This window comes from Peromyscus eremicus, chromosome 15 (assembly GCF_949786415.1).
Source record: "Peromyscus eremicus chromosome 15, PerEre_H2_v1, whole genome shotgun sequence".
Lineage (NCBI taxonomy): Eukaryota > Metazoa > Chordata > Mammalia > Rodentia > Cricetidae > Peromyscus > Peromyscus eremicus.
In genome coordinates, this window is record NC_081431.1 from 57,443,681 (window position 1) to 57,471,608 (window position 27,928).

The 27,928-nt window shown below is 42.4% G+C and overlaps 1 protein-coding gene across 2 annotated transcripts in view; it reads left to right on the top strand.

Annotated features, from left to right (window-relative positions):
- Nucleotides 1-27,928, top strand: part of Ipo9 (importin 9) — a 41,867-nt gene continuing 13,939 nt past the window's right edge. Inside the window, exons 1-14 of one of the 2 annotated variants that reach the window (XM_059280231.1) lie at nt 1-231; nt 10,642-10,703; nt 11,104-11,190; nt 11,922-12,123; nt 16,872-16,960; nt 18,164-18,250; nt 19,109-19,228; nt 19,314-19,414; nt 19,569-19,627; nt 20,166-20,317; nt 22,286-22,384; nt 23,254-23,360; nt 24,182-24,321; nt 26,414-26,573. In XM_059280231.1, coding sequence (XP_059136214.1) covers nt 69-231; nt 10,642-10,703; nt 11,104-11,190; nt 11,922-12,123; nt 16,872-16,960; nt 18,164-18,250; nt 19,109-19,228; nt 19,314-19,414; nt 19,569-19,627; nt 20,166-20,317; nt 22,286-22,384; nt 23,254-23,360; nt 24,182-24,321; nt 26,414-26,573 — 1,628 coding nt within the window. In that variant the 5' untranslated portion in view covers nt 1-68. The remainder of the gene's footprint in view (nt 232-10,641; nt 10,704-11,103; nt 11,191-11,921; nt 12,124-16,871; nt 16,961-18,163; nt 18,251-19,108; nt 19,229-19,313; nt 19,415-19,568; nt 19,628-20,165; nt 20,318-22,285; nt 22,385-23,253; nt 23,361-24,181; nt 24,322-26,413; nt 26,574-27,928) is intronic. The other variant, XM_059280233.1, reaches the window with a different exon arrangement.

Below are 27,928 nucleotides of genomic sequence, written 5' to 3' on the forward strand. Positions count from 1 at the left end.
CCGTACGCGGGAGCCGTCATTCGGTGGCGGGTCCCGGCCGCGGGGCTGGCGGGCTGAGGGGAGGAAAGATGGCGGCAGCGGCGGCAGCTGGTACGGCTTCGGGGCTGCCGGGTCCAGTGGCACAGGGATTGAAGGAGGCGTTGGTGGATACCCTCACCGGGATCCTGTCCCCCGTGCAGGAGGTGCGGGCGGCTGCAGAGGAACAGATTAAGGTGCTGGAGGTGACAGAGGGTGAGTGAGGCGGGACCGTCACGAGGATGGCTCGGGCCAGGGCCGGACGCCCACTCCGCTGACCGCAGGGACCTGAGGGGGCCTGAGCCAGGGGAGAGGTGGGCTCGAGGGGTGGGTTAGGAGTCGCGGGGGCGGGGGTGCCGCGGGTGGCTCTCAAAGTCCTAGAGGAAGAAGAAGGAGGAGGGAGGCGCGTCTGAAAGGAGAGGGTCGGGGGAGGTGGAGCCTTAGCGGGGATCGGGTGGGTCAAGACTTGGAAAGCTCGGCAGTGCCTGGGTTCTGCAGAGGACAGGAACGGGCTTCGACGTGGTGCTGTCGGTGTCGCGCGGTCGGGATGCTAGCCGAGCTCAAGACAAGGTCCTTTGCAGTTTCCTTCAGCAGCTCGGTTGGAGTGAGTGGGATCGGGGAAGAGAGAGAGCTAGCTAGAGGAGTGTGAGAGGTAAGGCCCTTGAGAAGGCAAGTTTCTGCATCCGAGTTTTAGATCTGGCTGGGTGTGCAGACGCCTCACGTTTTCCTAGAAATTAACTCAATTAGATGCATACACTACTTCACTTTCCCGACCATGCTTCTCGGGTTGTTTTTTTGCTTTTTGTTTTTTAAAGACTCATTGGCAATTATTAAGGACGGTGCGTTTCTGTGTACAGGAACCGATCTTCCTTTGTTTTAGATTCTTTGTTCTCATCCTCCCATTATGTTCTTTAAAGTGATAGAGGAGAAGCTGTTAGTTTGACGTTTTCTTTTAGTTTCCTGCTTAGTGGGCTTTCATCAGGACCATTTTACAAAGAACAGAAAAAGGTCTTTATGTAAGAAATGTATCTTATCAGAATTTCAGTGGGACTCCAGATCCCCGGGATCCCCAAGCTCAAGAGAGTATTTTCACTGCTCCTTAAACTTAGGCCTCTTAAGAAATATGGGAGATTATTCCTATATTTGACCAACCACCCTTAAAGCCTTGAGTTAATGCTCCTACAGGACTTATTTTTATTGAAAAGAAATAGATGGGGGTGGGGAGGATCTCCCTCAAATTCAGTTTTATATTCTCTTGGAATATGAACAACTATTGAAGGAAAGTTTCCTTCTGTTGGGACTATTGGGAGATCTAATAGATTAAAGACTATTTGGAAAGACCAGTTGTCGTTTTATAACATACCAAACTCTCTTTAAGAGAAGGAACCGTGGGTGGGAGAAAGCTGCTGGAAAGCAATGCATAACTTGACCTGAAGGAGTCTCTAACTTCCTGGGTAAGATTCCTTGACTTTACATTTGATGTCCCTGCCTCCCTTGAGTATAAAGAAAGAAAGCTGATAGACAGAAACCTTACTAAAGTTAAACTGCCACTTGCATTTAGCTGCTGATCTGATGCACACTGGTCCTTAAGTTAAACCTTCCATGAATGATACCCAGTGTGGGGGCTGCCCCCAAGTGTGTGTATGACACCTTGCTATGAAAGGCGGGCTTATAAACTGTACAGTAGCACTGTTCTTGTTCTGACTTCTTCATCTCTCGCCAGATGCTGTGGCCTTATCTGGGCAAAATCAGTTATACACTTCTTGAGGTTGTTTTTGAAGTTCTTGTCTCCTACCTTTGTCACCCTGTGGAGTCTTGAGATCAAAAGTACAGAATTTTGGTCTAGTGCACTGGTGACGAAATAGATGAACGAACTCTGCCTCAACTCTCCCCCTTTCCCCACAGCCTACTGATAGTGTGCTGTGGGGCGTGAGGCCAGAGGCAGGGGAGAGCTTTGATACAGTAGCAGGGGCAGTGGCCTGGGAGGAAGGCATATGACTCCAGTCGAATGTGGTTACAGAGTTGGATCAAGCCTGGAGTTGAATATGCTCCGTTGGACTCTTCAGTGGCTTTAAAATAGTCTTGTCCCCTCCTGTGCCTAGTTTTAGTTAAGAGGATGGTGGTTCATTCCTTAAGTGTCTTTTCTGTGAGTGGTCTTTAACAGTAATCTTCCCATTGGGTCCAGATTCTCCAGCCTTTGACTCTGGCTGACTCTGGGATACTTTCTAAAGGTAGCTGACAGCTTCTTCTCCAGCCATGGCCCTTCTTTACATTAAATGCTAGCACCTGGTCCCCCAGGAGGACTTCACAAGTGGTAAGTGTCTTCCTTGGCTGCCAGCTGATGAGCTCTACTCTTGAACATTAAGTATAAGGATCTCTAACTGGGGGAAAGGCACAGATCAATGGCTGCTTCTTAAAGGGAATGCCAAATTTTATCATAAATAGGATTTTCCTCTCCAGTGTTAGGGGTAAAACTTAGAGCCTTGTGTGTGCTAGGCAAGTATTCTGCTACTTAGCTGCAGCCTCGGACCTATAGATGGGATTCAAACAAGCGCTTCTCTTAAGAAATGGGGTTTCTGCCGGGCAGTGGTGGTGCACAACTTTAATCCCAGCACTTGGGAGGCAGAGGCAGGTGGGTCCCTGTGAGTTCGAGGCCAGCCTGGTCTACAGAGCGAGTTCCAGGACAGCCAGGGCTGTTACACAGAGAAACCCTGCCTCGAAAACAAAAACAAAAGAAAGAAGTGGGGTTTCTAAGGCAAAAGTTATATCCAGATTATTCTTTTTGTCTTCCAGCTTGTATTTTCTGAGAAATAGCACAATCAATTACTACATTATCCAGAATGACCACATACTCTTAGAAGCTAAAAAACTGTGTGTATGTCAGAGATCCTCTTGATTCCTTTTTTATTAGCCTGATGTCCTAGAAAGATTTTTCTTGAACTCCTGCATTTGCCATTTTCCCTAATTGCATGGATCTAGGGGAACCCTGAAAACTTTACCTAGTTAAAGCCTCATTGCCGCACACAGAGGAGGAGACAGTTTACCACTTCCTCGGGCACTGTCGGAAGTCTGGAACTCCCGTGCAGTGTGGTACTCAGCAGATAACTGTCCCCTTTGGGTTTTCTTCAGCATGGTTTGTCAAATCTTAGCTCTACCCACATGGGGTAAAAGGAAAAAGGGTATTTATTTATTAGCGTATTCTTGCAATTCTGTCTTATTAGTACGTAGGGACATATCAGGCATTCAGTACTATGAGCATTAGACAAGGGAAGTAGATTACCAAAGGTCTCTTCCTTCAGAAGCTTAATGTTCTGTCAACTTCTTTTTTTTTTTAATTCAATTTATGGTAAGACCACTTTTAGAAAGTCACCTCTTTGTTTCTGGCATATTAATGCTTTACTTCTTACATCTCAAGATGAAATTCTTCCTTTTTCTTTTACTTCCCCACTTTTCTTTAAGAAGAGCATCCTAAGTGTTGGAGTACAGTCTTAAGGTCTTTAGCCTGCATAGCTGAGATTTTTTTGTAAAATAACTAGGTTTAGACCTACTCTTTTTTTTTTCTCTTGTTATTTATTTTTATCTATGAGAAATGAATATATGCCCCCCTCCCAACATTTGCCCTTGACTTGGTATTTTGTCTTTTTTCTGTGCTTAGGGCCAGTGCATGCTGGCTAGGCAAGCATTCTACCAGTGAGCTACATTCCCAGCCCAGTCTTCTCTGCCTCCTCCCAAGAGAATACATAGTTTCTTTCCATCTCCCATCATTGCGTTGACCAGAGGGTATGGATAATTCTCTCCCTCAGTTTTCCTGGCATTCAGATGCTGCTCAGTTGTATATGATGGTTTTCCCATCTTAGAGGCCTAGAGAGGTGATCCTGCTGGCTGGCAATGCTTTCTGGTTCTCATGGGCACTTTTCTGGCTTTCTTACAGTGTAGCATAAGCACTGTCCACCTGCGGAGGGCGCCCCGCAAGGATCCAGAAGCGCTCCTGGGCATGTGGCGGGCACTGAACCGAGCGGAAGGCGGCCACGCTCGGAAAAAGGCCAGTGGTAGAGTTTTCTTTTCCCTTTAAGCTATGGTTTTGTGGTGCTTTCCCACCCTGTGACAGATAGGGGGCTTCTCCAGAGTGCTGCCTAAAACTCTTTCCTACAGATAGTCTGTTCAGTCCCTTAATGTTGGCTGTCAAAGCACTGGCAAATCTTACATTTCTCTGGTAGACCCTTAAGAATAGCAACAATTCATTTCTTCACCTATCCGTTATCCTCCCTGCCCTCTTCTGCATTTTCCCATCTAAGCCAAAGTTTACACAGGTATTTGTTGCCAGATAGGGTCAGAGAAGGCGAACAAACACCGAAAGACTAGCAAGTGAATTTAGTGTGGGACATGAGACCAAAAGGTGAAGAAGGCAAAGACTTTCTTAGAAAGGTCAGGGCATGTCAATTTGGAATAGAGGCACCCAGGAAAGTCAGGTGGAAAAAAATCTAGATTGACCAAATAAGGCTGTCCCTATTTAACCTTGGAAAGGGGAGCTAAGGGAATTGGGTTTCCTGACAAAATGGCTCTGGGAAGCTGACTTCCTATATCCCTCATAGGAGTGTTCTTCTTTGGTTCAGTGTCTTAGATTGAATCTTACTTTAATCTGAATTAGTCCCTTCCAAGTCCAGTGTGTGTGTCTCTTGTATTTTCTCTGCTTTCGTTATCCCCAAATAAGTTATTTAGCACACATCCATAAAACAGGGAATCTCCTAAGGACTTGTGTCCACACATAAATAGAAGTGTTGTTTGTTTTTTTAACAGCTATATTTAGTTTCATTTTTTTTTAAATGGTATTGTATAGATTCTGTCAGTAAAAGTGTTCAAATTCACGTTCAATGGGGTTTTCTGCCCCGTGACAGAAATTAGCAGTGTAAAGCAACTGTGTTGATGTATGTAAGCCCAGGCTGTGGACTTCAACAGCTGTTTGTTCTTTTAGTTACACTCGCAAGAATAAAGTGTTGCCTTGTGGAGATACTTCAAAAAAACAGTTGTCTCTTTTTCTTTGCATTAACTTTATAGCAGACTTGATTATCAGTACCACACCACCATTGCCAATGGTGTATTCTTCATCGACTTCCATGTAAATTAGAGTTTTTAGTATGATGCAGGGCTATACAATTTAGGCAGAAATTTCCTTTCTTATATCCCACTATAGCCTAATGCAAATTAGTTTTTGTCTTTAAAATTTGAAGGTTAATAGTTTTGAAACTCTGGGAACTTGTAGAGGAGAGAATATATCCTAGTCATTCTATTTTCAATCTTGTCTTAGTAAACCAGGTTAGTCTTGAGCTTGTCTTTCCCCTTTTAAACAGGCATTCATATTAGCTGAACTTTCAACCTTCCCTCTTAGGTGAAGGAAATAGACTTTTATAGCAAATTCATCTTAAAGTACTTGTAGGTGGGGACTCCTGGTGGACTTACACTTCAGTCCCCCATGTAAATCTTAATCTAGGCTAGTCTAGTCTCATCATCCTCTAGTCTAGCCGTTGAATGGAGTGTGAGGTGTGTCTTTGATAGGTTACCAAATACAGTTACCTCAGGACTGGGGCAGAGAGAAGCTCCCAGCTCTGTGATCATCACTAGAGTGCTACCTCCTCCAGGCACAGACACCAAAAAGAACCAAGAAAACCTTTCATGGAAGCTGTTCTCTGAAGAGTAGACTTGAAGTTCTGGTTGACGACATAGGACCCGCGTGCAGTTCTCCTGAGTGCTCCAGTGCTCTTCTGTGTGGATGGAAACATGTGGTTTCTTTTCCCTTCTCTATGCTCCGTCACCCTAGAACTGTGAGCATCAGTGTTCTCATTGGAAGGACAGTCATTCAAATCTATTTCAGCTTTATAGTTTCAACTCAAATTTCAAAACCTCAAAAAGTCTTATTCCTCAGTATCTTTTTCATGCTGTATAATTGTATATTTTGCTTATTTTTGCCTCATTTTAGTTTGTCCGTATAGGAATGTCCAAAAATTAAGCTCTTGCTGGGAACTTTTAAAACCCACGTAAGTGTTATTTAAATAGTGCCTTAAAAGAAAGTTCTGTGTGTTCCAGGCAGTTTATGAATATATTTGTAGGTCATTCTGAAGGAAGTCGCATGAGGCACACTAGAACTGATTCACTGTGTCCAGGGAGACCAAGACAAGATAGACTTGAAATATGAGGTTAATGTCCGTGATCACACTAAGTATCTGAATTGCAAGTGTGGGTGCCTTTACTAGTAGTATTCCCTATCCTTTTTTATTGCATGTATTTGTTTATGGAGATGGGGTTTGTGCCATGGCATGTATGTGGAGATCAGAAGACAACTTGTTGGGGTTGGTTTTCTCCTTCCATTATGTGGATTCCAGGGATCAAATTCAGGTCACTGGACTTGATAGCTAGTGCCTTAGCCTGCTCAGCTATCTTGCTGGGCTCTCTGTCCTTTTAAAACTAATTCTGGAGAGATGGTTCAATGGTTAATAATACTGGCTATACTTCCAGAGAACCAGGGTTTAATTCTCAACACCCACATGATGCCTGAGCTGTGTGTAACTTGAGCCCAAGGGATCCACCTTCTGGCCTCCTTGGGCTCTATACACATGTGATGCACAGACATAAATGCAGGCAAAACACCATACACATTCTTTTATGTGAAAAAGATGAGCCGGGCAGTGGTGGCACACGCCTTTAATCCCAGCACTTGGGAGGCAGAGCCAGGCGGATCTCTGTGAGTTTGAGGCCAGCCTGGTCTCCAAAGTGAGTTCCAGGAAAGGTGCAAAGCTACACAGAGAAACCCTGTCTCGAAAAACCAAAAAAAAAAAAAAAAAAAGATGAAATAGATTTAACTATAGATTTGATATACTTTTTAAATCTAAACATTGGTATTTAAGAGGTCTTCATAAGACAGCTGGGCATGGTGACACACACCTTCAATCCCAGCACTCAGGAGGCAGAGGCAGGTGGATCTCTGATTTGGAGGCCAGCCTGGTCTACATAATGAGAAATAGTGAGACCCTATCAAAGAAACAAAGCAAAACAAAGGTCTTTTTTAAATTATAAATGACTCCTCTGTGTTTTAAAGTCCATTCTAAAAGTTGAGTCCTATAACATTGGGTTTTAGACACCTGTATCTTTGATTGTAATAAATGGGCTTTTTATATTTACTCAGAATATGAACTAGCCGAAACAATCTTAGGAATCAGAGTGAATTTCAGTATCCATAGAGGTGATTCTGAAGGTTTTAAGTGTTTGTGGTTTGGCATTTAATAAATGGTTTTTTTTTTTAAACTGTTTTATCCTGGTTTACAGATAGTCTCATTCTTTCCTGAGTGACATGATGGATACAATAGAAAAGTATCAAAAACTGTAGCTTAGAGAGGGGCTGGGTAGGACTCAGCAGCAGAACACTTACCTGGCAAAAAGTCCCAGCTCTGATCCCTCCTGTTGCAAGAAATAAATTAATTTAAAATAAAGATATTAAAAAGAATGAGCTTTGAGGATCTGGTAAAATTGTAGGACAAAACGTAAAAATCAACAGCTTGCTTTCTTATACACAAAGGCTCTAACTTGTTTTGAAACTTTTAAAACCACTTATACTTTCAATCAAAAAAGATTCAATAATTTGGAATAAAACAAACAGGAACTATAAGAATCTGTTACAGGATACTTCTTTTTAATGTGGGAGAGTCATTGTTCCTGTAGTTGATATTGTGGTTTTTTTTTTTTTCCCTCTAGTGGGCAGTTTTTTTTTATTGTATTATTTTCTGTGTGTGGATGTTTTGCCTGCATGTATGTCTATGCACTGTTTGCTTTCAGTGCCCTCAGAAGCCAGAAAAGGGCATTGGATCCCCTAAGACTAGAGTTACACACAGTTGTGAGCCACCATGTGGGTGCTGGGAATCAAACCTGGGTCCTCTGGAAGAACAACAAGTGCTCTTAACTACTGAGCTGTCTCCCCAGCCCTGCATTAAATATGGACAAATTGGAAAGACACCCTATTATTAGCTCAGACAATAGGACATTATTAGATGAACTGGACAAGTTGATTCTAAAGGGCATATAGAAAAATAGAGATTGAAGAGTAACTAAAAACATTGAAAAGCAAAACTACCAGAAGGGACAAGTTCCACAGACATTTAAACAGTATATATAAAGTTTCTATAATTAGCACTGTGACAGAGGCATGTAAATAGAAAAGCAGTTATAGAATATAAAGTCTAAAAAACGTACACAAGTGCCCATAGAAATTGAGTAAAACAAGAGCATCCCTGCTCTGAAAATTTGATAATACTCCAAAATCTGGAAACAATTTTTGTATACCAACATGAGTAGAAAATCTTGTACCTGCCTTACGTGATAGGTCAGAGTCAAAATGCAGAAACAGTGCTGGCTGGGCGGTGCAGACTTGTAATTGTAGCTGTAAGAAGACAAGAGAGTTTTGAGTTCAAGGCCATCATGGACGACATAGTGAGATACTGTCCAAAAGAAAAAGAAACAAACCATCTGGACGTGGTAGCTAACCTTTGTAATCCCATCTCTTAGGAGGCCAAGGCAGTAGAATTGTTGCCAATTCAAGGCCAGCCTGGGTTGGAGTAAGACCCTGTCTCACTAAAGGCAGGGTATGAAAAGGAGAGGAAATAGAGATGGAAATTTTTCCTTTTGGGTTGGTTTTTTTGGTTTGTTTGTTTGTTTTTGTTTTTGTTTTGTTTTGTTTTTTGGTTTTGTTTTTGTTTTTTTGAGACAGGATTTCTCTGTGTAGCCCTGGCTCTCCTGGATCTCGCTGTATATACCAGGCTGAGAGATCTGTCTGCCTCTGCCTCCCGCGTGCTGGGATTAAAGGTGTGCACCACCACACCTGAATAGATGGAACTTTTTAAATGGGTCTGGGACAAGTGCATAACCATTTGAAATTAGATCTGCATTTGCACCATATAGAAAAACAAGCCCCAATGAGTTAACAGCCTAAATGTAAGAAAATAAAACCCTAGAATTACTAGAAAACACATGGTGAGTTCCTTTAACCTTACATAATGATGGGCAATAAAAATAATAAATAGGGAAATAATTTTCATCATACGTCTTACTCTGTGACAGGTCCATGCTAAGCACATGCGTTAAATCACTCAGTCTTTATAGAGTTGTTATATTGATACCATTAGTCTTTCTTTGTGGATTTGGAAATGGGTTTAAAGGATAAATAACTTACCTAAGGACAATGTGGTAGCTTCACTTGACTAAATCCAGAGCCCTTGCTAGGTTGTTTTGTTTGTTTGTCAGAGGTGAGGTATGTGTGGTGGTGGGGTGGGGAGGGTGGTTTGGGTCACATAAAATTTTAAATTTCCTGGCCGGGCGGTGGTGGCGTACGCCTTTAATCCCAGCACTCGGGAGGCAGAGCCAGGCGGATCTCTGTGAGTTCGAGGCCAGCCTGGGCTACCAAGTGAGTCCCAGGAAAGGCGCAAAGCTACACAGAGAAACCCTGTCTCAAAAAACCAAAAAAAAAAAAAAAAAAAAATTTCTTACTAGCCATATTAAAGAGGTTAAAAAAAAAACCAATAATTTTAATATGTAAAGCTAGAGAGAGAGCTAAGTGATTAAGAGCTGCTCTTAATGCTCTTCCAGAACCAAACCTAAGTTTGGTTCCCAGCACTCATGTTGGAGGACTCAAGTTGCATACATGTGGCATACATTGATTCATGAATACACATAGAAATAAAACTTTAAAATAATAATTTTAATACTGGCTGGTTGTACTGACACACACCTTTAATCCCAGCACTCTAGAGGCAGAGGTCAGCCTAATGTACATAATGAGTTCTAGGCTAGTCACAGCTACATGGTAAGACCTTGTTAATTAGCTAATGAGTTAAATACTGAACTCATTTAACCTGGTGTATTTCCACATATAATCAGGTTTTGGTTTGGTGTTTTGAGGATGGTAGGGTTGTGCATGCCTTTAGTCTTAGCACTCAAAAGTCAGGCTGGGGGATCTATATGAGTATGAGGCCAGCCAGGGTTATATAGTGAGAGTCTGTTGCAAAGAAAAACATTATTGAGATACTTACTTTTCATGCTAAGTTTGAAATGTAGGGTGTTTACATTTACAACCATCTCAGTCTTTGTGACTAGTGGCAACTATATTGGCTTGCACAATCCTAGATATGATGTACCTTTGATTTTACATTCTTGATACAGCATTGACTACTTTGTGAATGTGAACAGATCTATTTTTATTTGGTAGTGAGAGTTTATAACATACTCCCAATATGCAGTCCAAGACTTGTTAATCAAGCATGTGACTCACACCTGTGACCCAGCGCTTGGAGAGCTGGGGCAGGAGGATCTTGTTCAAGACTAAGCTACATGGCAAAATCCTATCTTTTTCTAAAGTTTATATTGCACGTTAAAACTGTCTTTGCAGCCCTTAATTTGTTTTGTTTTTTAGGGTTAAGCCTGTTGAGCCAGGTTTTCTCAAATCTAATGTCATAAATTTCCTGAAATTGCTGCACTGTAGAAGCAGTGGTTCAAGTTTCTTCCTGAAATCTTCCCTTGTGGCGTCAAGGTGAATTGCTATGACTTTCATGAGTATCCTTAGACTCACAGTAAAATTTCCTGTTTCAGAATTTGGTGTTCACCTCGCAGAGCTGACTGTAGATCCTCAGGGGGCACTGGCCATCCGTCAGGTGAGTCCAGACTGACCCAAGGAAAATTCCCTTTACTTAGTAAGGAAACTGTCTTAGGGGAAAGAGAAAGAATAAGGGCAACGTGTAAAACAGAATTTTGTACCAGATTTAGATATGATTCAAATTGGTCAAACCAAGTGTATGATTTTTATGTGTGAAAATAAGTCCTTGGCCAGGGTGGTGTTGGCGCACGCCTTTAATCCCAGCACTCAGGAGGTAGAGCCAGGCAGATCTCTGTGAGTTCAATACCAGCCTGGTCTACAGAGCGAAATCCAGGACAGGCACCAAAACTACACAGAGAAACCCTGTCTCGAAAAACCAAAAAAAAAAAAAAAGAAGAAGAAAAGAAAGAAAAGAAGTCCTGTTTCTTTTTGCACATGATGGCTTACTCTCTTTACAGCTGGCATCAGTCATCTTGAAGCAGTATGTGGAAACTCACTGGTGTTCCCAATCGGAAAAATTCAGACCTCCTGAAACTACAGAAAGGGTAAAAGCAGTTCCGTGGCTAGTCTCCCTGCAAAGATGTGAGAGGTAGTCTTAATACATTCAGCATTAGTGTAACATTTTTTGATAACAGAAAACAAGAGGAGGAAGAAAATAGATTGGTGGGTGGTATTATGAGTACTGTGTACTAATAAGAGTATCATAATAGACTGTGTTCAAATTCCAGTTCTGCCCTTTTGCAGACCATGTGAGCATTTGAAACATTTAGCTATGAATACTCAATTTCCTAAGTTTCTTAAATTAGAATTAAAATTACCAATTTCAAAGGGCTTGATAATTAAATGAAATAATAATTCTACTTAGGGTGGTTGCTTAGCAATTGTACTAAGTACCCAAGAAAAGATGAGACACAAGGTCTAATACTGTGGGTTGGAACCTTCTACGATTATGTGTGATGTCCAATATGAGCATCACTGTGGCTGGTGAACTCTTAAAATGGGGTTATTGGGCCAGGCATTGTAATACATGCCTCCAGTCCCAGCACTTGGGAAGCCGAGGCAGGCGGATCTACTCAAGGCCAGCCTGGTCTACAGAGTGAGTTCTAGGACAGCCAGGGCTACATAGAGAAACCCTGTCCTAAAAAAACAAAACAATTAGAAGTAAGTAAGAAATGTGGTTACTGTAACTGAACAACTAACATAGTCCCAAAGCAGATGGGGCTCTGCCTACAGCTTACTACCTGATTAATGACAAGTGGCCTTTTCTCCTTTATAGGCAAAAATTGTTATCCGGGAGCTATTACCCAATGGGTTGAGAGAATCAATAAGCAAAGTGCGTTCCAGTGTGGCCTATGCTGTGTCAGCCATTGCCCATTGGGATTGGCCTGAAGCCTGGCCCCAACTCTTCAGTCTGCTCATGGAGATGTTGGTGAGCGGAGACTTAAATGCCGTCCATGGAGCCATGCGTGTGTTGACAGGTACCAGAAGCATTTCCCTGGTGTTGGTATTCAACCTTCCGTGAGAGGAACAATTAAGAGCTATGTAATAATGTGACCCAGACCAAAGATCTATTACATGTTGCTCTTCTCTTCTAGGTTTTTGTAAATATTGCTCTTCTAGTTTTTATCTCCATAGCCCACCAGAAGTTCCACTGATTCTTCCCAGGGAATTGAGTTAGTACAGTTATACTTCCAAATCTTTACTTAGGAATATCGAAGGCTGAGGGTGTGGTTCAGTGATAAAGCATGCACAAGGCACCGAGTTCCAGCTGGAATACCACACATACAATGATACAGGAGTGCCATGGCAAATCAATACTTAGATTTGGGTTTATATTCTCACTGCACCTTGACACTTCACTTAGCCTCTTTGAGCCTTAGTTTCTAAGATGCTATCTTAGTTACTGTTCTACTGCTGTGAAGAGATACCATGACCAACACAACTCTTACAAAATTGGGGCTTGCTTACATTATAGTTTTAGAGGTTAGTCCATGATTATCTTGGTGGGGAGCATGGTGCTAGAGCAGTAACTGAGAGTTTTTCATTGTGATGTGACAGCAGAGAGACACGCATTGGACCTGACATAGGCTTTTGGAACCTCAAAACCCACCCCAGTGGCATACTTTCTCCAACAAGGCCACACCTAATTCTTCTCAAACAATTCCACTTCCTGGTGACTAAGCATCCAAATATATGAGCCTATTGGGGGCCATTCTCATTCAAACCACTACAGATGCTAACCTCAAAGGAAGTTTTGGCAGCTGACATGTGCTAATCTATGTAAAGCATTGAACATAATAACTGACAATGTAGTAGACTCTGAGTATACTTTAGTCATTAGGCTTACCATAATTTTTTGTTTGTTTGTTTGTTTGTTTTTGTTTTTCGAGACAGGGTTTCTCTGTGTAGTTTTAGTGCTACCATAATTCTTAAGTATTCTTTTCTATATAGCTGGTTCTATAAATCTTGAAAAATGTCTCAATTGAGAGTTCCATCTTTAAATGATAATATATAAACACATGAGATGATGTGTACAGTAATTAAAACTCAAGGACTTTGTACTCCACTGCTAAGTTGAACCAAGGAAGAATTGAGAGTAGCCAGGGTTCAGCTGAGCATGGCTGTACACACCTTTATACCCAGCAATGGGGGACGGGGGCGGGGGTGTCCTCCTTGTTTCCAAACTCAGGAGAGAGCTGCCAGGCCATGGTAGACTGTAACCTCTGACCAGCAGGGCCTCCCAACATTTTGTTTTGTTTTTCGAGACAAGGTTTCTCTGTGAACAGCCCTGGCTGTCCTAGAATTCACTTCATAGACCAGGCTGGCCTCAGACTCACAGAGATCTGCCTGCCTCTGCCTCTGCCTCCAAAATGCTGTGATTAAAGGTGTGCACCAGCCAGCTTGTGCTGATCTTTTAGAAATCATCTTTACCCTCTGTTCCTATAGGTTTATGGAAATCACACCAATAGCTTATCTGTTTTTCTGAGACCTGCCAATTTACACAGTTTATATGAAATGTTCTCTCTCTCTCTCTCTCTCTCTCTCTCTGTTGTTTATTTGTTTGTTTTTTGGAGAAAGGGTTTCTCTGTAGTCCTGACTGTCCTGAAACTCACTGTATAGACCAGGCTGGCCTTAAACTCAGAGATCTCCCTGCCACTACCGCCTGGCTTTTCTCTTTTTAAATGGAATGTCTTCTATGCATTTTTTTGGCAGTTTCAAACATGTAAAAAAAAAATGTATCTTAGTCATATCCACCCTTGACTCCCCACTCCACTCCCCTCATTATCCCCAACATGTCCCTATTCCCCCTTTATACCACCCACCTTTTCATGTTAACCACTAAGTCTAGTCATTCTTGCTGTTGGAATATTAACTGACGTTGGCGTGATCTTGTGCAGGTAATAATAGCTGCTGTGAGTTTATGAGTACATTGACCATGTTATATCCAAAAGACAGCTTTCATAGCATTCCTCTCCATCCTACAGTTCTTAACATTCCTTCTGAGCCATCTTCTGTGATTTTCCCTGAGCCTTGGGGTGGGGTGGAGGGCTTATAGAAATGTCCCTTTAGGGCTAAGCACTCAATAAATAGTCACTTATTCTCAGCACTTTGACCAGTTATGAGTTTCTGCTGACCTACATAGAGAAACACTAGCCGAGATTGTGGGCAACACTAATGAGTTTAAGCATAAATATTTTAGAAGGAAGTTTGAGAATATGCTACTTAACAAAAGTAGTAAGTTTCCTCCAAGACCTAGGACTTCCCAAACCATGGTTGTTTGACCAGATTTACAGGACCAGCAGGCATGAATTCCCTCCTATGAGCAGACCTAAAATCTGGGAGCTGAATCCAGGTCCTCCTCAAGAACAATTGTAGATGGAGTTTCTTGTCTTGTAACTGCTCTCAAATAATCACTCAGAGGCTTAATATGAATTATAAATGCTCAGCCAACAGCTCAGGCTTGTTACTAGCTAACTCTTACATTTAAATTAACCCATATTTCTTATCTATGCTTTGCCACATGGGTCATGGCTTGTTCCCTCATTTTCTACATGTCCTGCTTCCTCAGTGGCTTGTTGGCGTCTCCTCTGATTCTGCCCTTCCTCATCCCTTAGTCTCAGTTTGACTTTCCCACCTAACTTTATCCTGTTCAGCTATTGGCCAGTCAGCTTGTTTATTAAACCAATCATAGTGACATATTCACACAATGTACAGAAGGATTATTCCACAGCAAGTAGTAAGTGCTCTTCACTGCTGAGCTATCCTTCTAGCCCCCAGCCAATTATATTTTTAGTTAGTTTACAAAGTCGTGGCTTTCCATAAGGGGTTTTCATATATCCTTAGTGTTGGCTGCCTTCGCTCTCTCCTCTCCCCTGTCTCTCCCCTTTAATTCCCAGCATTCCTCTACGTTCATATCAGATGGCTTCTGGCCCCTCACTCCTTAAGACCTCTTCTATGGGCTGGAGAGATGGCTCAGAGGTTAAGAGCACTGACTGCTCTTCCAGAGGTCCTGAGTTCAATTCCCAGCAACCACATGGTGGCTCACAACCATCTGTAATGAGATCTGGTGCCCTCTTCTGGTCATACATGCTGTATACAAAAATAAATAAATAAATCTTTAAAAAAAAAAAAAAAAAGACCTCTTCTATTCTGAGCGCTACAGATACTCTAGATTAAGCACACAAATCTAAAATTTCAAAGCTAGCATCCACATATGAGAAAGATCATGTGATTTCCCCCCCCACACACACACACACTTTTTTTCTTGCCTAGTATTTTTCTAGCATGGTTTATTTTCTGTGGCTCATTCATGAATTTGTTTTTCTCTTCATTGTGAAGGATTCCTTTAGTCTATTTTTATCATGGAAAGCTTTTCTCTTCCCTTCAGTTAGGACAAGTAGCTTTGCTTTATAGTGTTCTGGATTGCCAGTAGTTCTCCTTCAGAACTTGAAATACATCCCCCCAAGCCCTGCTGGCTTCTAAAGTTTCAGGTGAATGATCTGGTGTTATTGCAGTGGGCCTGCCTGTCATGGGACTTTGTGTTTCTCTTGCCTCTTTCACTGTGCTTTCTTCGTTCTGGATATTTAGTGTTGTCATAGTTAGCTTTAGTATCAACTTAACATGCCAGGGAAGAGAACCCCTCAACTGAGGAATTTTGTCCATGAGATTGGCTTATGGGCCAATGTCTTTAGGTATTTTCTTAATTGCTAATTGATGTAGGCGGGCCTAGCCCGCTGTGGGTGGTGCCATCCCTAGGCAAGTGGGCCTGGGCTGTCTAACAAAGGTAGCTGAGCAAACAAGGGAAGCAAGCCCACAAGCAGCACTCCTCTGTGGCCTCTACTTCAGTTCCTGCTGTGGCTACCCTTGATAATGGACTATAACCTGTAAGCCAAAATAAGCAGTTTCCTGCCCAAGTTGTTTTGGGTCAGTGATTACTCACAGCATCAGAAAGTAAACTAGAAAAAGTGGATCCTGCACACTACGTGGCCTGTCCTGTTCCTGCCCTCTGGGGGGTGTGAGGAGCAGCACTTGTCCGTCTGTCTGTACTTTGAATCTCAGCTGACTTGACATCTATGCCACATTTTACTGTCCTTTCAGGGTTACTAGTAGATTATCAGTTCTGTGTCAAAGACAAGTTCTTCATTTGTTCCAAGCTTCCTCTTCCCATGCCCAGATACCCTTTTAGACTACCTACCATGTTCCCATTGGTGGCTATGACAGTGCTTAACTTTTAGCTCAGAAATAGCAAACTTGCCAAAAAGGCCAAAACGTTCCTCGCTGAGCCTTTCACTGCCCTTGCTTCTCCTTTATGACTGAGGGCTACGCTCAGTCGTCACCGTGGAACTGAACTTTTAACATCCTTTATTTACGCAGTCATGGTGCCAGGATATCCACCAAAGGAAAGCTATTCCTAATCTTCCTGTAAAAAAAGTTCGACTTCTTTTTAACAAGCCTGGAGAGAAAGGCTGGCTACACAGTTATCCTGATCGGAATGCAGAAGGGTCTTGTTTCTACTTGACTAAGGAAATTACTGTACAGTGAGGTCATTTTCTGTCAGCCAGGAGAAAGAAATGGTGGGGACATTTGTATCTTTTTTGTAACTGAGTCCTCAGACATGGAGTGAATGGCAGCCATCCTTATGTGCTGACTGGGAACTCCACCTAGATGGCTTGGGAATTTTCACACTTGGTCTTTATGAAGCACTTTTTACTTTCTGTCTTTGCAGAGTTTACTCGAGAAGTGACAGACACACAGATGCCACTTGTTGCTCCTGTCATTCTCCCAGAGATGTATAAGATATTCACCATGGCTGAGGTATGAAATCTCAGCCCAGTGGTTACAGCAAAAAGACCTGTTTGCCTTTGGTCAGCATCCACCTCTCATGGTACTTATCACAGATGCCCGTACCAAAAACTAGAACTGACAGTGATCTAGATCAGAGATTGAGTGGACCAGAGTCTTTGAACTCATGACTAGAAGGGAAAGCCTTTGATAAAGCACTTGATAAAGTAACCGAACTGTATCTGTACTCATAGTTTCTGGCACCCTATCCTCCTTGAGTTCACAGTGCCACTCCTGATCTTGCCTACTCAGCTAAGGATTTAGAAACAGTCTGTTACTTCATTGTGTGAATAGATTCTTAATGTATTAGGTATATATGTGTTAGTATGTACATAAATAGTGATCTGTACACAATAATATATGAACACTTATAGGTATTCATCCTCCATGATCCCTTGCCCCCAATGAATATTCCACATTTTATTTATTTATTTTTTTAATTTAATTTTTTTATTTTTTTGAGACAGGGTTTCTCTGTGTAGCTTTGCGCCTTTCCTGGAACTCACTCTGTAGCCCAGGTGGGCCTCGAACTCAGAGATCTGCTTACCTCTGCCTCTCAAGTGCTGGGATTAAAGGCGTGCACCACCACCACCTGGCTATTCCACATTTTAAAAGAGGTACACTGAGAAGTGGGGATACAGCTCCACACAGAGCATGTGATTCGTCTTTGTAAGGTCTTGGTTTATCTTCTGTCATCACAAAATAAAGCAGCAGCTACACATGCCATAAGCCCAACAATGCTCAGGATTCTGAGGTCAGAGAAACAACCCTGTCTCCAAAAAAAGGAGGAAACATACATTAGCCAAGCCTGGCATGGTGGAGCGTGTCTTTAATCCCACCACTTGGGAGCAGAGGCAGGCTGAGTTTTAGCCTGGTCTACACAGTGAGTTGTAGGCCAGCGGGGACTACAGAGAAAACCTTTCTCCAAAAAAAAAGGCGCTCTCTCTCTATATATATATATATAAAAGGCTGATTCTAGTAAGTTCTAACACTCTATTGCGTTGTGGGCTATCTTAATTACAGAAACCCGTGTTCTACAGGAGTGGACTGAATCTGTATCTCTTTAGAGAATTCATTTTAACTGTGAGGTTGATGGACTAGTCCTAGCCTTACTTCTAGTCACATGTACACACACTACACTCCAATCTCATGACTGTGCCATGACCTTTTCCCCAGGTGTATGGGATTCGAACTCGTTCCCGAGCAGTAGAGATTTTTACTACTTGTGCCCATATGATCTGTAACATGGAGGAGCTGGAAAAGGTAAGTGTGCCTTTGGTTGGTGAGTAACAAAATTGGTACTTCAAAGTCTTTATTAATGCCTTCCATTGCCAGTGACTCACTTCATAACTACCAGAAAACAGACTAGCCAGTCTTATATAGATAGACTTAACGTTTTCATTCAATTTTTAACATATATGTCTTAGTTTTAGTTATATTTCTTCAAATACCTTCCCTATATCCTTTTCTTTTTATTTACTTATATCGGTTTTTGTTTTTTTTGTTTTTTTTTTGTTTTTTTTGGTTTGTTTTTTCCATGCTGGGAATTAAACCTAGGCCCTCACACATTCTAAGCAAGCACTCTGCCACTGAGCTATACTTCAGTCCTTCCTGTGCCCTTTCACATTAGACAGCTCCAGCCTTTCTACTATCGTCTTCTTTTTTTCTTTTTTTTTTGTGGTTTTCCGAGAAGGGTTTCTCTGTGTAGCAGTCCTGGCTGTCCTGTAGACCAGGCTGACCTTGAACTCACAGAGATCTATCCACCTGCCTCTACCTCTGGAGTGCTGGGATTAAAGGCGTGCACCACCACCACCCAGTGCCTTTCTGCTATCTTATGGCTCTTTTGCATGAAAGACCGATAGCTGGAAATGCTGGTTTCTGGGATCCAGGCGCATTTCTGATAGTGCTCAGGTAGGATAGGTTGAAGAGGATGATGGTGAGGAGGTGAAGGTGGGAGCTGAGGTCTGAAGTCCTGAGAAATTCCTGCAGTGACTGTAGCTGTGCCCTTTGATTAGGACTTGGCCTGAAAGAGCTTTAGATGCTTCAAAACTAAGACTTTAGTGTGTGTTGAAGCTCTGGATTGGGGATTTGTTGAGCATTGACTTTGGTTTCTGTTGTCAGGGTGCAGCCAAAGTCCTGATCTTTCCTGTGGTGCAGCAGTTCACAGAGGCCTTTGTTCAGGCCCTCCAGATGCCAGACGGCCCCACATCTGACAGTGGTTTTAAGATGGAGGTTCTGAAGGTAAAGATATACTGTGAGTGAGATGAGAGGGAAATCATTGATTGCTTCTTGTTACTCAGTGGTTTTGTTTTTCTTCTCTTCTCAGGCAGTGACAGCCTTGGTGAAAAACTTCCCGAAGCACATGGTGTCCTCCATGCAGCAGATCCTGCCCATCGTTTGGAACACTCTGACTGAAAGTGCTGCTTTATATCCTTTCCTGGAACCCAAAAGACCCACTGCCTAGAGTTGGGTCTCACAGTCCTGTAGTTAGATGTGTTCTTAGTGTTGGGGTATGTAGCGCTCCCTTGTAGACTAGATAGACAGCAGACTCCAGGTTCTCTGCCTTTACTCTGCGTCATACTTATGTGAGGACGGAAGTGAATTACACAGAGGAAGTGGAAGATCCTGTGGATTCTGATGGTAGGTAGTTTATCTGATCCTAACAGAAATACCGGTTCTTAGGGAAAGGAGTCTGGACAAAGACAAGTCAGGAAACAAAAAGGCAGTAAAAGCATATTTTCAGTGTATTATGTGGGGCATTGAGAATTCATCATCTTCCACCTCATCCTTAGGGACAGTCAAAGTCCACTGAAAAGCACAGCATTGGGGTTGTGACAGATGTCTAATCCAGCTACCTGGGGTGTTGTGCCTCATTTAACTTTGATACTTTCCATTTCTATGTCACTCTTTAAATATTTCAGATCAAAAGTAGACATGCTGGAAAATATGTTCAATATTTGTGATTCTTTTACTCCTAATAGTATTTACTATCCTCAAAGTACCTATCTTTGACTCTAAAGAAGGAAGCTAAAGCCTCCTGTACCAATCCTTCAGGAATAATTAGCAAGTACTTTACATATTCTATTAATTTACAAAGATAGTGTAGTTTTATTTCCAGAATGAAGGCTTTCTTTTCGTTTTTGTATCATTAATTTCTACTCTTATATATTCCCTATAGGAGAAGTCCTAGGCTTTGAAAACCTCGTCTTTAGCATTTTTGAATTTGTCCATGCCCTACTAGAAAACAGCAAATTCAAAAGCACCGTTAAAAAGGCTTTGCCGGACCTTATTTACTACATTATCCTGTACATGCAGATCACCGAGGAGCAGGTAAATGGTACTTGGGAGACAAATTACTAACTTGCATTGGAAACTTGGAGAGTGTGACACCTTGGTCAAGTAGACATCTCATTTCTAAAAAACAGACACTAAGAGACTAACGTTATGTGAAATCCTAGAGAAGTTTTGGTATCGTTTTATCACCAAATCCCTGAGTATTGAGGGGTTTATGAACTCCAGTGTCAGACTTTCAGAACACTTTTCCATTAGAAAATCTCGGTGAGCTGGGCGGCGGTGGTGGTGGTGGTGGTGGTGGTGGTGGTGGTGGTGGTGGTGGTGGCGGCGGTGGCGGCGCACGCCTTTAATCCCAGCAGTCAAGAGGCAGAGCCAGGCGGATCTCTGTGAGTTTGAGGCCAGCCTGGTCTACAGAGTGAGTTCTAGGACAGGCACCAAAACTACACAGAGAAACCCTGTCTCAAAAAAAAAAAAAAAAAGAAAAGAAAAGAAAAGAAAATCTCTGTGAAACCACTGAGCAAAGATCACAGTATGTATGAGAACCTATTCAACACTTCCTTAAATAGTGAAATTACTCATCGTCATCTGTCAGCCTGGTTGATGGGTCATTAGGAACCAGAAAAGGACATTTAAGAATGCAGCAGCTGAGACTAGTGATCGGTGAGATCTAAATGAGAATGTATAGGAACCCCTAGAAGTTCCATGATCTAGCCACGTCTCTAATGCACCGTATTAAGTAAACCACACCATCAAAATTGAGAGCTGTCTGAATTTGAGTAACACTTCCTTAGCTTAGCCTGGAGTGCAGGGTATATACACTGCTAGGCTGTTGTCAGCTGCTCCTGTCCTGCCACCACACTCGCTGTTGTTATGGGATCACCATGTGCTCTTTAGCCACGTGGAAGTCTGGTGGTTTTTCTGATCTGCATTTAGAGGAGGAACAAAAGAGCAACAACATCCAGGTCTTTACAACTCATTTCTCCAGCCAGGCATGGTGGCGGGCCACACCTTCAATCCCAGCACTCAGGAGTCAGAGGCAGAAGGATCTCTGAGTTCGAGGCCAGCCTGGTCTTCAGAGGAAGTTCCAGGATACAGTCAGGGCTACACAGACAAAACCTATCTTGGATTTTTTAATTAATTAATTAAAAATAAACTAATCTCCCCAGATCTGGGGTGAGTTGCAGGGAAGAGTAAAGTGTGAATATGCTCAAAACACATTGTTCAAAGTTCTCAAAGAATTAATAAAAATACTGTATTTTTACAACACAAAAAAAGAATACATCAGCGTTGTATTGAGATGGCTCAGCAGGTAAAGACGTTTGCCACCAAGCCTAATGAACTGAGTTCATCCTGGGACCCATGTGGTGGGAGAGAACCAACTCCTCATGAGCATAAATGTAATTTTTTACACAAAATTTAAGAATATAAATAGCAATCTTTCATACAAATCAACACAAAAATTGGTGTAATTTTATAGTAAATATCCCAGTATATTCAGAAATCTGTTTATCAGAGTAACAAGCTGATGGCAGTAACTAAGTAATTTGTCAAATTCTTTTTCAGGGGGCAGTTCAAGACAGGGTTTCTCTGTGTAGTGTTGGCTGTCCTGGATCTCGCTCTGTAGACTAGGCTGGCCTTGAATTCACAGAGATGCACCTGCTTCTGCCTCCTGAGTGCTGGGATTAAAGGTGTGCGCCACCACCGCCCTCTGGCAAATCTGTCAAATTCTAAAGAAGATTCTGCTACAGAAAAATAGCCGTCCTACAGATTTGGATAAATGACTTGTTTCTCAACAAAAAAAGACTGTAAAGCAAATAGATAGATCTCTTAGTTCAGGGCCAGCCAGGGCTATCTACTGAAACCCTGTCACAAAAAGAAAAAGACTTTAGAGTAGAGTGTGATCGGGATGAAAGACTGAAATCTTCCTGTGTCTGCTGATAAAAAGAAGGAACATGGAGCCCAGAATGGTAACCTCACAATGACCTGACTTCATCCTCTTGGCAGATTAAAGTGTGGACAGCTAACCCACAGCAGTTTGTAGAGGATGAGGATGATGACACTTTCTCCTACACTGTTAGAATCGCAGCTCAAGACTTGTTGCTGGTAAGAGTTACGTTGCTACTTCAACCAAATAACCCTCCAGTAATTGGAAGTTCTTCTTCCTAGACAGCTAACCCAAGGTAAGCAGCACTGTTGGGCAGCTTCACCTCAGGCCTTTTTAAGGATATAAGAAAGTTGCTCATGAAATTTGAGATTTAGAAATTCCAAAGTTGTCGCAACTGGTTCATTGAGTCAGGAACACTTCCGTTTGCTTCTGAGTTCAGCAAGCCTCCAAGGCACAAACCAGAAGCTGACAAACTTAAAAAGATTGTTGGGGGATGAGCATGGAACATCAGCTCATGATTTCTTTGGCTCCTCCAGCTAGAGCATAGGGTTGCCTCTAGGCCAGAATGCTGTGAAGAACCTGCCATTTCCTGTTGGGTTTGTTGGTAAACATGTCTCCGTACTATTTAGTTCTTCTAAGGCACCTATGACAGGCTACATGAGAGCAGGGAATATAGCTCAATGGTAGAGCCCTTGTCTAGCATGTGCAAGGGAGCGTCGCTGAATTGCTGGAATCAAAAAAGAAGTAGAACAGGAAAAAAAATTATGCACTATTAGAGTGACCTTATATTTTCATGATCTGTCAGCTTCCAAGAAAACAAATTTCTAGTCCATTGTCATCCAAAGCTAACTATCATTTTTTTTCTTACGCTTCATTTAATAGAGCCAAAGACGTCAACTGTTTAGAACTATTTAGCCTTACAATGCATAAACACTACAGAGTTTCATGTGTTGCTCTTAATTTCATCAGAGACTCTGAACTAATGGAGTCACTTTTAATATACCTGATCAGGCTTTAGTATGGGTGTGTCAAAGAGTTTGAACCATCCACACACAGACATTTATTTTTAGATCTTCTTTCTCCCTAGGCTGTGGCCACAGATTTCCAGAACGAGAGTGCAGTGGCCCTGGCTGCGGCAGCCACTCGGCATTTACAAGAAGCTGAGCAAACCAAAAGCAGTGGTACTGAGCACTGGTAAGAACGTGCAGAAGCGCTCTGCTTAGAGACTTGTTTAGAGTGTCAGATCTGAGGGAAAATAAGTTCATTGTATCCCTTTTTTAAACAGCTTTGAAGGAGAAGACTTTTGTTTTTAATTAGAAGACTCTGTATTTCATTGGTTTCAGTGGAATTTAATAAATAGTGTTGAAATCGGAAGGATAAGACTGGATGTGGTACATGACTTGTATCCTAGCACTTGGAAGCTAGAGGCAAGAGATTTGTAAGTCGAAGGCCATCGTGGTACATAGTGAATTTGAAGCATGCCTGGCCTATGTAAGACCCTGTCTCCAAAAAAAGGGGCTGCTGGGGGGTCGGGTGGGGGTTGCACATGCCTTTAGTCCTAGCACTCAGGAAACAGAGGCAGATGAATTTCTGACTTCTAGGCCAGCCTGATCTACAGAGCAAGTTCCAGGACTACACAGGAAAACACAGTCTCAAAAAAAACAAAATAATAATAATAATAGTAATAGTAATAATAATAATAATAGTGAGGGCTGATGAGATGGCTCAGCAGGTAAGGACACTTACTGTCAAGCCTGACAAACTTAGTTCAGTCCCTAGAACCCACAGGGTACAAGTAATGGACTGACCTCTGTATGCATGCCATTGCTACTAAATGCTCCCACACGGTAGGTAGGTGGGTGTAAAAAGATGGTTTTAAATAAATGAATTAGAAATACATACAATGACTTTGGGATGAGATCGTTCTGGAATACCCTTTTCTAAATGGCCTTACCTTGAATCCCTTTATTTTGGAAGTGTAGTTTGTTTTAGCAGCTGCAGTATCCTTTTTGCAGGTGGAAAATCCATGAGGCCTGCATGCTTGCTCTAGGCTCAGTAAAGTCCATCATCACTGACAGTGTGAAAAATGGCAGGATCCATTTTGACATGCATGGGTTCCTGACCAACGTCATCCTTGCAGACCTCAACCTGTCAGGTATGTTTTAATATATGCCAGGATTCTAGAAGATGTTGGAACCTGCTGTTAACTCACTTACATACTTTTTTAAATATTTGTGTGTCTGTGTGAGTACATACATCAGAGATTTGTAAGTCGAAGGCCATCGTGGTACATAGTGAATTTGAAGCATGCCTGGCCTATGTAAGACCCTGTCTCCAAAAAAAGGGGCTGCTGGGGGGTCGGGTGGGGGTTGCACATGCCTTTAGTCCTAGCACTCAAGTATCCTATATCACTCTCTGCCTATTCCTTTGAGACGAAGTCTCTCCTTGAACCTGAAGTTCACATCTCGGCTAGACTGAAATCCAGCAAGCCCCGCCAGTCCTCCTGCCCCACCCTGTCAGAGCTGGAGTTACAGACATTTGCTGGGCCTCATGGCTTGTTGCATGGGTGCTGTGATGGAAACTCTTAGTCTCATGATTAAAGAGCAAACATTCTTAACTCCTGAGCTGTGTCTTTAGCCCCTTTTCTTCTCACTCTCCCTCCCTTTCTTAGTTTTGTGTATATGTTTGTGTATATTGATCTGAGTTCAGTTCTTAACACCCCAAGGGCTCACCACTACTTGTAACTCAAGCTCCAAGGGATCTGATGCCCTCTTCTGGCTACTACTGGCACTGCACTCATGTGTACACATCCTGACACATATAATTGAGATTAAAATCTTTAAACAAAAAAACCACAACAGTTGTGGCTTGTATCCATTCCATTAGTTATCAAAGCCATGATGTCATATATGTATCCTGTAACCTCTGGAAAGCGGCATTATTCACTTGTGAAATAATGAGAACAAAAAAGTTAATGGCTTGGTATTCCTTAAAAAATGATTTTAGGGAACTGGGCAATGGTGGTGCACACCTTTAATACCAGCACTTGGGAAGAAGAGGCAGGCGGATCTCTGAGTTCGAGGCCATCCTGGTCTACAGAGTGAATTCCGGGACAACCAGGGCTACAGTTACCCTGTCTTGAAACCCACCCCACATACACAAAAAAGTTTTGGGGGGCTGGAGAGATGGCTCAGCAGTTAAGAACACTGGCTGCTCTTCCAGAAAACCTGCATTTGATTCCCAGCACCCACATGGTGGCTCACAACTGTCTGTAACTCCAGTTCCAGGGAAATGCCACTCCCTCTTCTGGCCTCTGGGCACCAGGCACTCATATAGTACACAGACATACACCCAAACTCATAAGATTATGAAATGTTTAAATTAAAAAGTGATCATTTTAGCTATAAGGATGTTCAGAAGTGCCTAGACCATACTTTGACAGTTACTGCCTCTGTAGACCTAAATTGTTAGTAATTTACTGGTTTGTTAGGAGCTATTCAATAACTCCTGTCAATTACATATTGTAGTGTAAATAACTAAGCTAAGCTCTTTGACCGGCTGAAAAGATTGTCTCCTCAAGCAGTTTGTGCTCGGTAGGAGGCAGTAATTCTTACACTAGCGGTTAGACCGTAAACACAATCTGGTAGATGATGAGAAAGCTGAGCGTATGGATTTACAGCGGCTCAGAGGTGAGGGATCACTTCAGCCTAAGAGATCACTGAGGTGATATAAAAGAGGAATGTGTTGACGTGTAATTTAAACAAAGCCCAGAACTGACAAAACAAGGTGTGAGTTTCCAGGACTGGTATGTGCTTGAGGTTAGTGGCCATAAAGGGAGCCTTGAATGCCATCACTGGTGCTGTGCATATTTGGTGGACTGTAAAATGATTTGGCAGGTTATTGATAGAGGGCTGACATGATCAGAGCTACGATTTTATGTTCTAGTGTTGGGACAATAATAGGAAGGAAGTGGCCGTGGGGAAGGAGTTAGACAAACTGGTTGTGCAGATAGGAATAATGAGGACTTTCGGCTCAGAATAGTCGGTAGTCAGAGGTAGAATTGACAGATTGATTCTGTGCCATCCACTGCACATGTTCTTTTACCATATGAAATTGTGCTTTTCTTTCATATAAGTCATATACATTATGTAGCATCCAGTTAGTTAACATTTGAGAAGTGGAGTTGGGAGGGAGGAGGGGCGAGAGGGACTCTTCATCATCCGACCTATGATTGCTCTTTCTCATAGCGTCTCCCTTCCTCCTGGGACGGGCCCTCTGGGCTGCCAGTCGTTTTACTGTTGCTATGTCCCCTGAGCTGATTCAGCAGTTCCTACAGGCCACAGTCAGTGGTCTTCATGAAACACAACCCCCATCAGTACGGATTTCTGCTGTGAGAGCCATCTGGGGGTAAGTATGCTACTCTAGAGTGGTAAGAATTGCTTAAGAGAAAACGACTCTAGCAGTCATCACAGTGTCCCGTGCATTATACTGTTTGGAAATTTCTCCTGAAGGTCTCCTTCAGAATGAGTATTGGAAAGAGAGGGAAAAACGGTGCAGGGGACTTCAGAAGGGGTCCTGTTCCCGTCTGCTCCTTAGCGGTAGATTCACTCCAGCTGTGAGTCTCAGCAGCTTCCTTCCTTCAGTGGAGGTGCATGACCCAAGGTTCTGAGTGATGAGTAATTTGCATCAGAGTTGCAGAATTGAGGAGGGACGTGAGTCTGACTGTCAATCACATCATTGTGTTGATAGTCCCTGTATTAGAAACCAAATTTGGAAGAATATGGCCTGGAAACACTGCTCATTTCTTCCAGTCTCATCTCCTTTTCCATAGGGAAAGACTGAGGTTTTATAGTCATTTACTTATGTTCCATTGTTATTTTAAAATGTTTTTCTTTTATATTTATAGTTTATGTGTATGAGTGTTTTGCTTGCACATATGTCTGTGTACCGGGTGCGTGTTTGGTGCCCACAGAGGTCAGAAGAGGGCATTGGACCCCCTGGAACTGGAGTTATAGACAATTGTGAGTGCTGGAAATTGAGCCTAGGCCCTCCACAGGAACAGTGCTCTTAACTGCTGAGCCCTATCTCCAGGCCTGAACATTGTTTTTGTTTTTGTTTTTTTAAAGATTTATTTAGTTATTATGTATACAGCATGTATGACTGCAGGCCAGAAGAGGACACCAGATCTCATTACAGATGGTTGTGAGCCAGCATGTGGGTGCTGGGAATTGAACTCAGGACCTCTGGAAGAACAGCCAGTGCTCTTAACCGCTGAGCCATTTCTCCAGCCTCCCTGAACATTGTTTTTAAAGGATATTTTAAGGTCCAAATTTAAGCATCTCAGTTGAATTCTATGCATGAGAATTACAAAGTTTATCTTCCTATCCTATCTTCTTAACTTTTGAAATGGTGACTGAGAAGCTATACATTGAGAGAGAAAGAGGGAGGGCTATCGTCAGGGAACATTGAGAAGTCACCTATTCTGTCTGTATGTGTTGAACAGTAAGTGGTACAACCATGAACAAAAGCCCATCTTTCCCTGTGCAGTCTTGGTAAAGCCGATCTTTGGCTCTAAATAAATTTAAAATGTTTGGCGCTAAGAAAAAACCACATGTAGCTTTTCAGAAAGCTCTGGAGCCATTCTTAAGTGATTTAGGAGGGAGCCCCAACCTGATTAACCACTGCCTGTATTGCTTCTGACCTTTGTAAAACTTGATTTCATCTCCATGCATTAATTATTCCCTGAAGCATTAGACATCCCC